The sequence below is a fragment of the Pezoporus wallicus genome, unplaced genomic scaffold, assembly GCF_028554395.1.
Source record: "Pezoporus wallicus isolate ANWC-B61680 ecotype Strahan unplaced genomic scaffold, APGP_CSIRO_Pwel_v1 contig_3486, whole genome shotgun sequence".
In the NCBI taxonomy this organism is placed as follows: Eukaryota; Metazoa; Chordata; class Aves; order Psittaciformes; family Psittacidae; genus Pezoporus; species Pezoporus wallicus.
In genome coordinates this window covers 1,461,734-1,479,395 of record NW_026642292.1, presented here as the reverse complement: position 1 = coordinate 1,479,395, position 17,662 = coordinate 1,461,734, and the positions used below count along the sequence as shown (strand labels likewise).

Sequence of the window (17,662 nt, the reverse complement as noted above, 5' to 3'; positions counted from 1 at the left end):
ATAATTAATGAGCATATCAGAATTAAAAATATTTTCCTTATACAAGTTATTTAAAATTTAACACCTTAATTCTTACCCTTCTGTACAAAGCTTGCACGCAGTTTAAGTAACATTCTGACCATCCTCACTACCAAAAGGAAGTGTTCAAAGCAAAGATTTGTACACACAATAAGCATTTTCAGATTAATAATCTATCAAAGGGAAGAGTTCCTTCAATCAATGGAAGAAGTATTTTAAAATTGTAAATCAAGGGAAGAAGGGAGGGAGGGGGGAAGGGGAACAAAGCCTTACATGCTAAATACCAGCTGTAGGTACCTGTATGTAGAATTGATAATTAAGGTATTCCTAACACACAAAACCAGCTCCCAGACAATGCTATAGCTGCTACAGTCCATGGCTTGCTCAGCTGAAGTAGTGTCTTTGTTGCCCCATTTTACCTTTGTTCCAATATTTTTGTTTATTGTTTATTTCTGATGTGCAGATACACATTTGATTAGAGTACACACATCCAAGTCTCAACCTTTCCTGCTTTTTTTTTTTCCTTTTACAGGGAGTTTTTTTGTTTTGTCTTTTAAAACTTCACCATTCTGCATCCCCAATGGCTTTGGAAAATACATAATCTCTTCCGTTAAGATTCATGATGCCATCTTTGAGATGAAATTTCCATTTGTTTTTACTTCTGTGAATCTAAAAATGGAAAAAAGTCGAACTATTAGTCTGTATCAGATATAAATAATAACGCGTAAGTAAATTTTAAGGGCAAGAAAAAATGATAATAACTATTAGATATACATTACTAAATTACTACAAATTTCAAAAATCAATTCTGCATTTAACTATGAAAACCAAAAATTATTTTTTATTACAACAGCCACAAAGCTCCACCTGAAAGCCAGAAATCCCTTTTCAACCACTGTAACAGAAAGACTAATGTTTTAAACCAGCCCTGAAGGGGTGAAACACTAAGTTTTATTACTTGGACCTCTTGTGCAAACTCTTTTCTGCATGAAAGCTAGTTTGATTATGTTACATATAGATAGCTGGCCTGTTCATAAGGGGGCGGACTAAATAAAATCAAGAAAACATCAAATGGTTTGGGCTGGAAAGAACCTTAAAGCTCATCCAGCCCCCCTGCCACAGGTAGAGATGCCTTCCACTAAACCAGGCTGCTCAAAACCCCATTCAACCTGATCTTGAACAGTGACAGGGATGGGACATCCACAACTTCTCTCACACATGCCATCGCCACAGTGGGGAAAAAAACCCAATCAAACTCCAAAACTAATTCCGTTCTTCCTCCCCAGAGAGTCCATATTTGTGAAGCCCATAACATAATGGATCTTCAGGTTATAACGGGTATTCATGTTGACATAGAATAAGAATAAAACAACAGTTTTATTCATATTTTCTTTAAAAAAATAATCTGTCTCAAAGCAACTCTTCTTTCTTTATGCCTATTCCCAAACAAATACTACCGAACTACAGGAAGCAGGTTGACCAATGTGCTGAAGAGACATCAGAGAAGATAAAAGAACAAGAAATAGCTGTAGTCTTAAGATTTCAACTGTATTGCCTACTGCGCGAACATCTATATGCAGGATTGTGGCCATTTTAGGTATTATACAGTCAAGTGCTACTTCATGAGGAAGCCAAGTCAGGAACCCACAAAATACAAAATCCCCTTGGTTCAAGACAGCATGCAGGGTTTCCATTAGAAAATATCACCAAAACTAACAGCAACTATGTACGACAAGCATTTTCCCATGGGCACCAGAATAGATAAGACCATAGCCCTCGATCAGTTATTAGCGGCATCATTTGGTCTGTGCTCACTTTAAGCTAAGAAGTCAGTGGAAACTGAAAATGAAGAAGGAAGGGTCTGGCTTACATACTCTACGTACCCTTCCAAATGGCATTGAACAAAAATCCCCCATCAGAAGCATCTGAGCTGCCACGAGGTAAGGAGCAAGGTCCTCAGATGAATAAAGATGGAAAAACAAGGGTAAAAAACACTGTTTCTACAGTGAAATGAGATCATTCCAGAAAAGATTTGTGCTGGCTGGAGTCTGCACTGTTTAAGAATTCACTAATCATATGGAAAATGACAAAACATCACTGACTGTACAGAAGGACAGTTACTACACAGCTGCAGACTGATGCTACTGCCCTAACTCATTGTGTCATAAAACAATGGTGGCATTCAAAGTATAAGATAGTTAACAATATAAAAAAAAAAAACAATTCCAACTTACATGGATAGAAAAAATGATGGGTTTAAAGTCGACAATTACAAGTCCAGAATGAGATCCCCAAGTTCTAAGACTCCTCCATGGGAACATCAGCTCCGAGTTCAGTGGGGTCAAAAGCACACATGAACTACTGCTGAACATTGCTACACCACTTAATAAATGAAAGGTTCACCTGCATTGTGAGTATCTCTGATCCTCCCCCAACCTTATCTACTTGTATCAAGTAAGATACAGAAGAAAAAACAGATCTGGAGAATTAAAGTAAGAACAATCAAATATTTGCACAACTGAAAAAATAGCAACCAAGCAAAGTGTAGCTCTGATTTCAAGGAGATGACTGAGGAGGGTTATGATGGTCTGCAATATCGTAAAAGGCACTAAGAAAGCAAAGAGGGAACAATCTCCTAAATAAACAAGTAGAAGGTATCATATGAAACTAATGGGATGAAAACTAGGTAATTCTCCACACATCATCTATGAAACTTCTTGTCATAAGACAAAGATTCAAAAACAATCTAATTAATTTCTGACAAATTAAGGAAAAAAATCCCCTGCTGGCCATCTGATACTAAGCCACTATATCTCCCTCAAGTTCACAGAAGGATGCTAAAATGTTCCACATGAGCATCACAATCTGCCTGTCTCACTGTTCTAGAGGCACCCACCATCAGCTGATGCTGGACACTAATACAAGAGGGAACTCTGCTCAGAATAACTGAGCTAATCCTGTGTATTTTACAGAGACAAACTGAATAATGATTGTTTGATAAGCGATGAGGGTCCTTTCAAAGTATGTGGTGCTAGAGGTTAATGATGGACAGTTCTCTACAGAGTTCACATTCTTAACTTTTTAAGAGGATGAGGATTTCAAAGTAGTTCCTGACGCTCAGCTTTAACAGCTCCCAACAAGATTTTCTGACTGCTACTTTTAGGTTCCTCACCGTCCTCACAAACTGCCCTAAAACTAACATTTTTGGATTACAGCCTTGAGAAGACAGATGGCTGAGATGCAAATACTGATACCACTTTTCTCTATCTTAAATTCTCTGTTGAATCTGATGACAAGTCTAAGCAGAGTCTGGGCATAACTTTAGATCTTCTAAGTGAGGCATTCTTCACAACATAGGAGTTTTTATTCAACAAACTCAGAGATTTTCTTTCTCCTTTAAAAAGAATCCTTATTCGTTACAGTCCAATTATTCTAGCATAGCAAAATAAAGAAAATCCACATTGAATAATCTTTCCGCATACTACTACCTCACTAAAAAGTTGATTGATATCCTCTAGATGCATTTAAAATAATTCCAGACATGGTGAATTCTTGCATACTCCAGGACAAATATGCATGAAGAAATTAGTCATTATAGAGGAAGCAAGACAGCTATGCAGAATTTAAAGCAAGATAAGCAAAAGCATTCCGCATGGCCATTTCAGTAAAGAATGCAAAGCACAGAAAGAACCGTCTCCTCTGATAACTATTCATCAAGAAGAGATACTTTTAGTGATCAAGGAAGCTTTCCACAAGTGTAAATCGTAACTGCTTTTTCCATTCCCCATCACAGCAAATGTACAAACTTCTTACAACAGTTCACTTCTCCTCAGCCCAGAGGACTGACCTTTGCTAAAGGTCATAAAAACACATGATAAAGAAAAACAAAATAAAAAGAAAACGCACCCAAATCCATCTAAACTTTACTCGTTATCAGGGTTATACAAACGTGTCACACAAACCTTGTTTTAAAAAACAAACAACAGGCAATTCTAACACAACCATTCACATTATAATCTTTACAGATCTACTTGTACTTAGCAGTCACAACGATATTTCCTAAAAAATATGATTTGATAGTAAGAAGAACAAAGAGTAGACTCTTTGGATTCTCTTCAGTAGAGTTTACCTTATCATACTGGCACACAACAACGTTTTCTGTATCAAACAGTTCTTGTCCTTCCTCATCACTCACATCATCTTCACTGTTAAGAGGCTCCTGAAACACATGCAAAATGTTATGCTGATTAGTAAAATCAAAGTACTTTGATTATTTACATAAGACTACAGTCTTGTGTATGAACTATAGGACCTAAAATTCATTTGAGGTGGTGAATATCAGGCTTTCCAGCAGAAGGCTGATGTACATACACTTCATTCCTGTGCTCCATCCTAAGATACCCTTACCAATTTTATTTGGTACTTCAGCGTCCAGGCCAGACTCTGGGCACAGCAGCTTTTTATCACCACAGCCATTCCTGCTCTTTTCCTGTAAATGTTCAGGTGATTGCAATTTGTCTTTACAAAAAATTTGCCGTTACACAGATTTTTACATACAAAATAACTTCTCCAGACCTAAAATTTATTTTCATGTCCCTTAAAAATTACTTTCCTTTTTTTCCCCTCTTTCTCCTAACACTCTTCCAGAAAAACTTCGGCGTTTTCTTTTTCATCTCATGTAAATACACACATTTCAAAGTTAAAACAACCTCTAATAAACACAGAGCAACTTTTCCAAAGTCTTCCCATGTTTTCACAAATATGCAAGATAAATGGAAGAGAATGCTAGTGAAGAAGAAAAAAGTTCCAGTTCCTTCCAAATTAAGACTTTAAGTGACTTCAAAAGCTTTATGGAGCTGGTCCAGTATTTAAGTAACTGTGGATGAACATGGGTAGCAGAAGTAACAGGAGATGTCTGGCATGCTGATAATAAAGTCTTGGCATATTCAAAAAAAAATCCACAAGAATGCTACCATTAAGACACTATTAGAGAATACTTAATATTTAAGCATGATGACCTACACTTGAGGCAATTATTACAACATTCAAACTGACATCAATGCTGATCAATATAGTGGAAAAGTGACATGAACCCAACCTAAGTTGTAACAGAAAAATTCTATTAGACATCACTGTAGAGGTACTACAGAAAGCCTGATTTAACTCCTTGACAAAAAATTAGAATTTTTACATGGATCTACTACATGGGTAACAGAGACTGTGAAATGCTACATATGCTTCTCATGCTGGCATTTTTAATGGAACCTTAATTAGAAAGGTTGCAGAAAACTGATTTGACAGTTCAAAATGCATTTTAGGGACAGATGTAAGGAGTACCAAGTTTCCTGTCAAAGACTAAAATAACAGTACTTTCACCTTATTAGCATTCCCTCCCCAGCTTTAAAAAAAAAAAAAAAAAATCTAATTCTTATGGGACATTTTGGTGCCCCAAAATTTCGGCACACCAGAATTTAGTAAGAGCCACTGGCTCAAGTCCAAACCCAAGAAAATTCAAAGTCTAAATTAAGCACATATTGTTAAAAATGCAACAAGTCATGAAGAATATTCACTCCTGCTCCTATCTCCTGACTTCATTAAATCAAGGTCAGGTGTATTTCCAGAAGGTGCTTTATAATAAAATTTGAGTTCTCAGGCTTGTTCTAGTGTAACAGAAAGCAATGGAATACCCAGCGAGATGAAGGTCTATTTGTTCTGTCACTAAATATATGCTGAACTAAACTGTCTATTAGTTCTGAACTAAATATATGCTCTCCTTTCTGTCAGTCTTCGTAACACCTTTCTTTTGTATGCACTTATTCCCAAGTGAGTTGATTATTTCTGTTTCCAGAATTCCATGGCTGACCTCTCCATAAGATCAGAAATATTATTGCTTAATTTTTAAAAAGGGCATTAAAGACAATTAGCAGTTTTTGCTGCATCTCCCCACTTTTCCCAGCTGCACTTCAAGGTGCTTTGCTAACACACACAGTTTCTACAACTTCGATATATGAAATAAAGAAATTGAAGTACAAGGATAAAAGTAATATTCTCAAAATTACTGGCATATAAATACAATATTATTTGAAGCATATTGTTTTCTTTCAAATATTGCAGATAAAGACAAAACAAAACAAACAGCATGCTCCAGTCTTCTGAAACAAATTTAAGTTTACCTCTTCAACTTGGCCATCTTCACCCCCATCTTTTTCTTTGTCTTCCTCTTCCTCATCATCATAGTCTTCTTCCTCATCTTCTTCTTCTTCAGATGATGTGTCCCCTGCTCCATCAACTTGGAGAACAAGCGGTGCTTGTGGTTGTGCCGGCTGTTGTTGTGGTTGTTGTTGACCAGCTGCAGGAATCTGTGCTTGAGCTGGTGTAGGGGCAGCCACTGTTGTAGGTATGACTTGTGTTTTATTTCCTGTAAACAGGATCTGCTGAGGCTGAATAATCACTCCTGTCTGCTGGGAAATCCCTCCAGGGATAGGAGCCAAAACCTGATGGAATATCATTGCAAGTGCTGTGGCTGCTACCGTAACAGACTACCACATCACTCACAGAAAACAATTAAAGCATATTAATCTGACTCGCACCTGCTTAAGATAAGTATTATGTTCAATAATATACCTGCTTTCACTACTTGGTGTTAATTTTCTGCATTTTGCATTGCTGAATCTAAGAAAACCTGCTCTCATTCCATTCTAAAACATTAGCACTACTGCCACACCCGAGTGCCAAGCACAGCAGAGGAATGTTTAAATTCAAGTAAAAGATTATTTTTCAACCTTCTTTATAAAGCATTTAACTTTAAACTCTCTACAAAGTGTTCTTCACGCTTAAATTGCAGAACTGTGTGACGCAGTGCTAAACTCAATGCTTACACAGTCAGGACACACAGCTGAGCTTGTAGCTGAACAAAAATCATTGTAAAACATCCTGTATTCACTACTAAAATAATCAAGGGAGTTGTGTATGTTTGCTTAGGTATTTTCTTCTATATCTTATGTGACACAATAATTTTAACTGATAAACGCATTTTTAGAAAGATGTAGACTAGGATTATGATGTAGCAGTCATCAGGGGATGCACAAAAGAAATTTTAAACTGCAGCCAGTCAGAATTTGACAAGAATAAAAGTGACATTGAAAACACCACTTCAAAACTGTGCATTTTTTAAAAACACTTCTTAGCACAATTCTCTTTTTTTCTTTTTAAATACACCCTTTCTTTGTGTTCTATTACAATTTGCTCATAAAAATGCAACCCTCTAGTAATTACTGCAATGTTTTTTCTTTCAAGTGTACCTACTGAATTTTTTTTTACCTGCTGTATAACAGGTGCTTGTACTCCACCAGGCTGCATTTGTGGTATGACCTGCTGCTGTAGAACAACTGGCTGCTGTGGTTGAATGATATACTGAGCTCCATTTGCAGTTCTAACTACTTGGAGGATCTGGCCTGTAATAAAATAAATGTCAAACTAATCAACTGTAGAAATCACTTTTAGAATGATCATAATTTAGAAGCTTGTTTCCTGGAAGAACAGCAATGATAAAGGAGAGTATTTACATTTCACTTTCATCAGTGAAAAGATACTATGCTGCAGCAGCTGTGTCTGAAAAAATACAGTTGTTTATCATCTGAATAGGATCATGAGGTATGCAATCCAAAAATAAGTTCATATATGCAAGCCAAAATCTAATCCTTTAACACAGCACATATATTAGCTCCCACTTCTGAACATTAATCATGTTTCAAAACATGATTTTACAGACAGAAATACAAATTAACATATACCAAAGTAAGAATACAGGTATTCACACCACAAAGCCTCTATCCACTGCTGACGCTGTCATATTTCCAGGGTCCTGTCAGATTATTTCCTTTCCTCACATTTTTTCCTCTAATTATCAAATTACAAGAAATTCCTCCATGCATAATTTTCTTTGCAATATTATTATGCAGTTGCCTTTTTGAAAAATCTATCCCTACAGCTACTATCCAACTCACCTTTCTCTTCCCATAACATCTGCACTCCATTTTATTATCCTATAGATTTATCATTATATCTTTCCTCATTTCACAGAACGCATCTAAGACTCAGATGCCTTTGGAAATGACTTCCACGTCTGAAAAGGAAGCGCTAAGATATATTTCAACATTAGTTTTTCACACTTCTGATCAGAAAGATGTGGGAGAAGAAATTAAATTAAATAATCCTGAATTTCACACATTTCCTTCAAAGACCGATTTTAGTTCTTGTTCTCCCTCCACAGCAAAATGCCAAGCCCTATTTACTGAAATAACTAAGTATATCTGAAAGAAGAGTCTACCCTAGTCCCTTATTTAAGAAAACGAACAATAAATATTTGTAACTGATGAAAAAAAATTATGACCATAACAAAAGTAACAAATGAGAGCCACAGATTATTCTATGCTATGACACAGACGTGCTTCCTGAAAAATTGAAAAGATGTTGGTTTCTAGAACAGCTATGCATATAGATTTTATTTCAACTGTATATACATTAAACATTCAAATGTTTAAAGCAGGGAGGTTAAGTCCCAGGTGATTCTGAGCAGACTAGATGAATCACCCTTGCCTGCCTTCTTGCTTCATGCACCTCTCTAAACAGCGGGGAAAACTTGCACAAAATCTAACCCAGACCACAGTTAGGTCAGAACCACAAGGCTCGTTAAGTCTACCAAGTCAATGAACTAAAGAGTCCAAAACTCTAGTGGAGAGGCTGCACTGCCTTCTAAGCGTGGATTCCCAGGTTTTGCTTTATCAATATATAACAGGGAGTAAAACCTAATTTTTCCCTCCCAAGCACCCTCAAAACCATTGATCTGAATGTTACAACAGTTACCTGAATTTGTAAGTATCTGCTGAACAGGAGTAACACCAGCAGGGAGAGCCAATGTAGCCGCAGTGGCTGCAGCACTCTGTAATGTAAGAACAGCTTTTTAACCACAGACATTATTGCCGGTGCTCCATCTTGCTACATGCTGCCTGAAAAGACATACCTTTTTAGTGCCGTTTACAGTGTTTGCACGCAAGTTTCTGCAGCTACTGTAATGCAGGCATTAATCAACTCTACATTGTACTACGTATAAAAATTATTTGCTTTCTTCCTTAATAGGAAGACTGAAGTAGCAATCACAAGGCATAACACCTTAAAGTAGGTCCACGTGGTTTCTTGCTTTATCTGCAAGCTCAGATTTTTTTCCTCCTCTGCCAAGTACTCTAACAGAGTACAACACTGCACTGCTCATGTGGCAATTTTACTTACACTTTTGTAAAGCAGCTAAAGGTATGCCGACAAATCTGAAAAAACATACAGTACTGAAGCAGTGATCATGTTCCCATCTTGTTTTCACATGGAGCAGTAATCAGGCTTGCACTCTTCATTCTGTAAATGATCTGCATTTCACGTACCACATAACACAGCTCTTTTGACTGAATATATGCATACAGTGTACTGACTGTTCACAGAATGACTATTTTTTTGCTCTGAAGACAGCTAGTTAGAAGCTGAAGACTCTCAGTGAGTAGCGATTTGAACTTAAAAGGAAACTGAATACCAATACAATTATGGGAGCTCCAAACACAAAAATGTGCATTAAGTCCTTAACTCACAGAGCAAGACAGACTTCTCCATTTCAAGGGTCTAACTTCAGCTGCCTATCAAAAAGCCTCCCTTTCCCTACTATAAAGGAACCAGGGCTGCTCCCTCTTTGCTACGGAAAGGATGTAAATATTTTATTACAGAGTACACACTTCCTGTTTATAAGACATATGAACTTCCTGTATTGGCTGGTTAACATAAAAGTTATAACTGCCAAAAGCTGAGATCACCAAACAAACTGAAAAGCGCTTGTCCACATCCTCATGTCCTAGACAAAGGCAGATGAATAAACTCTCAATACTCTCTGCCTTCCGTAATAGTCAAGCTCTGTCAGATCCATTCTTTAATACCATCTTAAATGTTTCTAAAAAACCACACATAATAATTCCAAATTGATCGTGTAATTATTTACTGAACAGTAGTCTTCTGTGGTATACAATTCATCTACATTTTGACAGCAGCGGAGTTTTAAAATACGGCATACTCATTTTTCCAATGCCCATCAGTAAGATCTAACTGAATAAGACGTTTAACTGTTGAACTTGGGAAGTTACAAATCACATTGAAATGACTGTAAAACATGTAAGGAAAAGGTAGATGTTAATGTGCTCACAGGCTCTGGGTTAAATCATGCTACACAAGTAACAAAGTTCAGGTTTTTTTCTATAGTAAGGTCAGCAGGTAAAGGAGAAGTGAAGCTAAGCAACCTGTTGCAGCTTTGACTAATCATGAAACAGTTTCATGTGCTTTTACCATGAAAGTAGTAAGAATATAATGTAAGAATTCCAGTCTTAATACACGTATTTAACTTGTATTAGCTGTTGCCTTCATCACTTTGCAAACAATTTTTTTAATTAAGCCAGGGCATTTAAAGCAGGATAAGATAACCAAAATAAACCTCTAGAGATAGAAACTGCAAGAAAGGGATGACTGATGATACCATTTCATATGCTACTATAAAAATTAGTGAATCAAATTAACATGACAAGATTGATGTGAATTGCTAAATAATCTCTAACTTGATATAAGATTATGTTTCAGAGTAGTTAATGATTCTTCCTACATCTAGCCAATACTGTACACTTGCACTAGTTAATAGTGTTGTGTTGGTAGATGACGAGCACATCATCATGCAGATTCATACCCACAGTACTCCAAATTATGTTTAAACAAAAAACATGTTAAGCACATTTAAAGCAGAAAGTCAAGGTAACTCCTAGATTTGTTATCAAAGCTGAAGACCTAGGTTACTGTTCCTGGATTGTCAGTGCAGCAGTAAAACTCAGAAAGACGGCAGGCAGCTATGTAAGTGTGGCCTAAATTACTTCTAAGCACTGATGACTAATACCAGACTTCTTGTTTACTATTTAATCAAAACAACTTACATAATGACAGTGTATGCGCATATAAACTTCTGCTTTTCTTACCATGCCTGACGCATTCATGTGCGGTATAAGCTTGGAATCTGGCACGATAACTTGCTGCTGAGCTGCTAGAAACAAAAAAAAAAATAGCATTTCATGAAAACTGTGTAGTCTGTCCAAAATAACATCAAAGCCAGAATAACTTAGAAAGAATACCACCCATACATAAGCCAAGCTTTGTAACACAAACAGCTACTGAGCAGTCTCTGCTCTTAATAGAATAACAGAATAGTTAGGGTTGGAAAGGACCTTAAGACCATCTTGTTCTAATCCCCCTGCCATAGGCAGGGACACCCCACATGCCACCCAAGGCTCTGTCCAACCTGGCTTTGAATGCCAACAGAGATGGAGCATTCACAACTTCCTTGGGCAACCCATTCCAGTGCCTCATCACCCTCACAGTAATGAACTTCTTCTTTATATGTAATCTAAACTTTAGAAAACTTTTGGTAACTTCAACTAGGGAAGACACCGAGAGCAGATAAGGATAACTGCCCTACTCTAGGTATTGGTCTAGTCTGAAGAGAGCACCCACATCAAGTTGATGTAAGCATCACCATGAACTACTCTAGAAAAATATATTCCAAATGAACAACAGTTCAAGAAATATCTAGGAATAAGGCACTTGAGACATTTAACAGACTGGCTACATATTTAAACACACATTATGGCTCAAAAGTTCTTGCTCTGGAGGAATGAACAGTACTGTATGTGGGAGAAGGGGCTGCTGCATGCAGAACCCACTGTCCCTTCATACAATTAAGGCAGCATTGTGCACAAGGAAGCATAGCAGGACATTACTAAGTTTTACTCTGAAGACAGTATACAGCAGCAGCTCTGAGAAGCTGGCTATTCTGCCTTCACAGATTTTATTTCAAGGGCTTCAGTTACCTATTCAAACCCCAAGTAAAGCAATATATAAAATATATTTCTGAAAGTAAAGGTATAAGTGGAATGTTGATAAACTTGCAGACATCCAATATCAGAGTTCTCCAAAAGCATCGATTCACAGTGACTAATTCTTAAAATTGACTTAAGCAAGATGAAGAATATGTTAACAGAATGCAGCAGTTAGCCTGAGTTACATCTAATCAGCATTAATCTTATGATCTTAATAGTCTTCCTAATGCAGCAGAAGCAGATGAAGTATAATCAACCACCTGTCCCACCCAGAAAAATTACAAAATAGTTTTTAAGGACTAACTGAAATAAATAGCTTAACTATACAAATAACCTGCTGATAATCTAGAAGTGCAAAAGCATCCTAGTATGTGGAACAAGCAGGTTACCAGTGCTAACACAGTGGCAGCAAACTGGAAAATGACAGAACAATTTTAACAAACTGATCATCAACAAGGTATTCTCCATCCAATCCTATAAAACAAGGACACTTAAGAATACTGAATTTCTGGAACAGATTTGGGGGAGGGAAGGCCCACAACCCTGCACCAAGACCTGAGGCCATCTCTCCAACTTTCAGAAAATCCAGGGAGGGCAAAAGAGCCCCAGGACATCTTGTGATCCTGTGCCAAGACCACACACAGGACAACAGGAATCACCTTGCCAATTGTCCTGATCTCTCTCTGGGACTGCAACAGGTCATGCAAAGAACTACTACACCATCTCCCCCATGGAACAGAGAAGTCAAGTAATTCAGAAAACTGCATGTCTGTGATCAAAGGGTTTTGATATTCTAATTTCATTTAGCCTTTAGCCTCCACACTGTCATTTGGTTACAAGCCACAGCATGGAGCAACAATAAATCAGTTTTAAACGTACTACTACAGGCAGGATCTTTTCTACCCTAAGACACACGCAAGACATGGATCTCCCTATTAGCAAAATCACAGCTGTTCCACTAAGGCGCCACTAGAGGTCTTGGTGAGCAACTTTCCCAGTTCTGCTGACTGTAATTTAAACCAAAACACTCGGATTATTTGAAGCCACGTGTATTTACGGCTCTTTATCTCAAAATTAGATTAAACTGAGATATGTCCAGCCAAAATACAAAGTACTGTAAGAAAGGTAGAAAAGGAAAAATACCCAAACAACCCAAGCAACAAACAAAAAAAACAACCAAACAAAAAAACAACCAAACAAAAAAACCCCACCCCAACAACAGGTTCTTGTCACACTAGCTCTTGTCCCTTTTGAATATACAGTGGTTGGGTTTGGGGGTACAGAGAGACAGCTGAGGAACCACCTCATAGCTGTCTTTTGTACCTATAACAACAGAGGTCCTGATCTATGAAATCTGATAAAATGACTGAAGTCTGTGACTACCACAGACAAATATTTTATGCCACAATTTTAGTAGCACACTGAAAACTCAACTCAAGCATTTTGCAGGCGGCAGATTTGTTTACACAGCATATACACAGTAAAATCCAGCAGTATTTACCTTAGTTTTCAAATGAAATTGTAATTGGCAAAAAAGTTTCCCTTAAATTAATGTCTCCATTAAACTAATGGAGAATACACAAGGCAATGATTGTAAGAAACGGTTAATGACTAGCTAAAATATACTTACACAGTACACAATCTTCCAAGACCACAAAACCACCCAGCCATTATGCTTTTTACTCGAAACTTACTCTAGCAGGAAAAAACATCTTCCAAACAGACTCTTATACAAGTATTTTTCACATCCCAGCATCCACTTACACTAAACAATATGGGGGTTTTAAACTAATTTGCTCCTAATCACACTAATACCTCAGGACTAAATTGTCAACTGCGTATGTGTACCAGCTTGAAATTACAGAGCTGCTAACGAATCTTTGACAAAATCTGGAAGTCATGTGCTCTGAGAACATAACTGACATAGTAGAAGATCGAAAGAAAAATTTCACTTTTCCAAAATCTTCTGAAGAATATGGCTAACACAAATACCAAGTTGTTATCACCAAGCCAGCTCTCTTGATCCACTAAATAGACACAAGTAGAGACAAAGTTAACATCAAAACACAAAAGCCATCCATCAGATAAACATGCTGCCCTAGATTTAGAACATACTAAGGAGTTGGTCTAACTTTAGAGCCTTTTGCCAGAGAGGTTAGAGAAAAGTCTGACCTTGCTGAGATGCTGGAATAAGGACCTGTTGCGGCTGAGACTGCTGCTGCACAGTCTGCTGTGGCTGAGGTTGTGTGTGATGATGGTGGTGATGATGCTGCTGTTGCTGCTGCTGTTGCTGCTGTTGCACCTGCAACAGAAGTTGCTGTTCTTCTGAATGGAAGCCATCTACAGCCTTGGACTGCATCAATTTGTTCTCCCACAGCTAGTTTGGAAAAGGAAAGAGAAATCTCCATGTACCATTTTTACTCAACAGGATTTTTAACAATATAAAAACAGTACTCCAAAACTGAATTTTCACAGTTTATCTTGTGCTGCCTATTTAGCCCAAAAAGCCCTCACGAAAATACAGACTGGAGAAAAAACTCCAGACAGGTAATGTTTTAAGAAGAGGAACTAAATATCCCATAAGAATTGTCAGTCCAAGCTTAAGTTTTAACATTCTTAATTTACCCAACTGTGGAAGATTTGTAATAGCCCTAACTGAAGCATGAATAGAGAAAGACTGGGAATTTTAAAGTAGCCTTCAAGTTTTCATTTCTCTACCTTCTCCCTTTCTTACCTCTTAAATCACAAAAACAATTCTTTATGTTCTTATTCTTTCCTCAAGCCATTTCTTCTTGGAACTCCTCAATAAAAGCTGCTCAAACACTACTGCCTTACAACAAAATTCAACAGAAACTAACAGTATTCCTAAGATAATACCTCTGTATAAGCATTTATGTAGTTTCTATCACAATACCAAATTCAGCTTCTCCAGCCCTTCAGTTCTTGACCTCAGCTGACATATCTTCGAAGAAAAGCAGCTCTGTACAGACAGCAACACAAGTATTCCGTAATACAACAAAAAGACTACAAATAGGGCTCCTGTCATGGTTTAAGCCCAGCTGGTAACTCAGAACTGTGCAGCCTCTCACTCACTCCCCCCAGCTTCTTCCTCCTGCTGCTCCTGCAGGGATGGCGAGGAGAATCAAAAGAATTTAACTCCCACGGGTTGATCAATAACTAAGGTATAACACAAAACTACTACTGATACCATCAATAATGATAAAGGAAATAACAAGGGGAGAGAATACAACCATTTACCACCTGCCAACCGATACCCAGCCTGACCCAAGCAGTGATCTAGCCCTTCCAGGTAACTGCCACCAATTTATATACTGGGCATGACATGCTGTGGTATGGAATACCCCTTTGGCTGGTTTGGGTGAGGTGTCCTGCCTCTGCTTCCTCCCAACTTCTGCTCCTCCCTGGCAGAGCATGAGACCCAGAAAGTCCTTGGTCAGCGTAAATATTACTTAGCAAGAACTAAAAACATCAGTGTTGTTCCTAGGCTGAAAGTCAAAAACACAGCACTGCACCAGCTACTAAGAAGGTGCTACTGCTGAACCCAGGACAGCTCCCTCAGCCTTCCTCTTCAATAAACTCTTTTCTTCTCGGCTCTTCCCTCATTCAACCTGTTCTAACATCATTTGCAGAACACGTCTGTGACACAGACACCACAATGCTTTTCTTACAGTACTCACTTCATTATCACCAAAGCAAGATCATGGTTTCATGGAAAAATTCTTTACCTGTTTCTGTCTAGTCAAACTCAACATTCCGTTCCCACTCCATCCATTTTTTAATAGCTCAAAAATACTGAGAGCACAGGATGTCCTGCTTTCTGACGAAGTCCTTATTCAACAACTGAGATAAGTGGGCACCCAAGTTCCCAGCTTCCTTTCACTTTATTTCTTCCCCTTTTCTTTTTTTCTTCCTTTTCTCTTGCCTTTTGAAGGGCTTCTTTTACTCAGGAAGAACATGAAGAAAGCCATAGTAGACCCATTAGAGCTCAGTTCAACATCCTCCCCTTTCTTTTAAATCCTTGATAACAGCTCAAACCCACTGTATGCAAAACAATTCTGAATCTGGGATTTTTGGAAAAGCATGACATACACAGTGCAATTTATTATGTACCACCCTCCAGAAGCAACACTTCAGCAAGCCACAAACCATACATGCAAAAATCTGACAATGTAACTCCCCTTTCTTCAGAAAGACAAAAACCTCAAGCAGAGCAGGCGTTTTATTTTTCCTGCAGAGAAACCTTAAGAATTGTCTGCCTCGAAAATAAGACATACCCTCTGCCCCTCCCCTCTTTTTTTTTTTTTAAGATACAACATTTTGGGGACACAAAACCCACTGAATTTGGATGCCTGCTCTTAGTTTGTATCTAAAGTTCAACATGACAGAGAAAATAAACAAGGTGAGCAGATCTCTTTATACAGCAGGGTAGTTCAAATTATACAGGGCTACAGATATGCAGATTAATGCAATGCTTCACTAACTAAAAATTAGTATTTTTACTGCGTACAACAGTAGCAGAGCCAAAAAAAACAACTGCTGCATCGGTCTATTAAAAAAACCTTTTAAGTTGCAACTTACTGTTTTGAGTTCCATAAGAACTTGCTCATCCACTCCTTCATCCAGGAAAACTTCTCTGACATCATTGATGACGTCTTCAATTACAGACCTGTACAATTTAGGCTTAAAAAAAAAGTAACTGATCAGAATTGTTTTGAAAGAAACTTATCACTGTAACATTGAAATAGGATTGCCCCCATCAAAAAAAAAACCTCTGAAAACTGTACTGCAAAATACACTGCATGTTTCTGAATAACTAAAATATCCAAGGAGGCATAAATCAGCAAGAATTGCTCAAATGAGGTGAAAACGTAAGGGAACATTTGCTACCTTTTGTGACATAACTACAGCATGAGTTTTCAAGCCCTGAGGAGCGTAACTCAAAACAGAGGAAAGGAGATTATTTTCCATCCAGTCAATTTGTTACCTGCTCACCAATGTATATACTGAATATTCAAAAATATTTGCATGTGTGCAAAATATTAATCTCAAGAAATGTTAAAAATTCAAAAGGATATTAGACAAATACAGACAAAAGAAAGTTGTTAGTGCTTGCTAGCTCAACAGGAACTATATATGGCTCAGAATGATCTCAAGCTGAAAAACACTGAAGGCTCAAAAACCTGGATGTATTCATGTGAATCTCCTATTCTTCCTTTGGCATCTGTTTACTAAACTACTGAAGAAACTATATAGGGCTAGACACTTCTGTTTCCCATCAGTACTTACATTTTTACATTAGAAACTTTTCAGAGAGACTAGGCTATTATGCGGATTTTAGGCCTACACTGTCAATGGTGAATTGAATTCTCAATTCACTTAAGGTTGCCAAGAAGAATTGTGGAGTTTCCACTCCTAAAGATACTCAAAAGCCAACTGGACATGGCTGTGGGCAACCAACTCTAGGTGGCCCTGCTTACGTACAGGTGTTGCAAGATGACATCCAGAGGTCCCTTCCAACCTCAACCATTCTATGAATTTTAAAATGCAGGTATATTTTTAAGAAGAGCATATACATACTTAACCTGATCAATTAAAGCACAAAATTTAATTCACAGGACCAGAAGATAATAGTACTATACACGTTCTGTACCTTTTAAACAGTACGGCTTGGACCT

General features: G+C 37.6%; 1 protein-coding gene across 2 annotated transcripts; it reads right to left on the bottom strand.

The window, feature by feature from the left end:
- Positions 1 to 502: 502 nt before the first annotated feature.
- GTF2A1 (general transcription factor IIA subunit 1) lies at positions 503 to 16,723 on the bottom strand. Of its 2 annotated transcripts, none has more exons than XM_057428684.1 (8): positions 16,566 to 16,723; positions 14,139 to 14,343; positions 11,070 to 11,134; positions 8,884 to 8,959; positions 7,339 to 7,472; positions 6,192 to 6,512; positions 4,148 to 4,237; positions 503 to 687 (listed from the first exon to the last, which is right to left on the bottom strand). In XM_057428684.1, exons 1-8 carry the CDS (start codon positions 16,578 to 16,580, stop codon positions 580 to 582), a joined length of 1,014 nt encoding a protein of 337 aa, XP_057284667.1. In that variant the 5' UTR covers positions 16,581 to 16,723; the 3' UTR covers positions 503 to 579. The 2 variants fall into 2 exon arrangements, with proteins under 2 accessions (XP_057284667.1, XP_057284668.1); XM_057428685.1 differs by having other exon boundaries at positions 11,070 to 11,131.
- Between the last annotated feature and the right edge of the window lie 939 nt (positions 16,724 to 17,662).

Coding starts and splice junctions, on each gene's coding strand:
- GTF2A1 (XM_057428684.1), bottom strand. Junction 7,473..8,883: donor GCAGATACTTACAAATTCAG/GTAACTGTTGTA, acceptor ATTTTATTACAG/GCCAGATCCTCCAAGTAGTT. Junction 688..4,147: donor TTGTGTGCCAGTATGATAAG/GTAAACTCTACT, acceptor TTCCATTTTTAG/ATTCACAGAAGTAAAAACAA.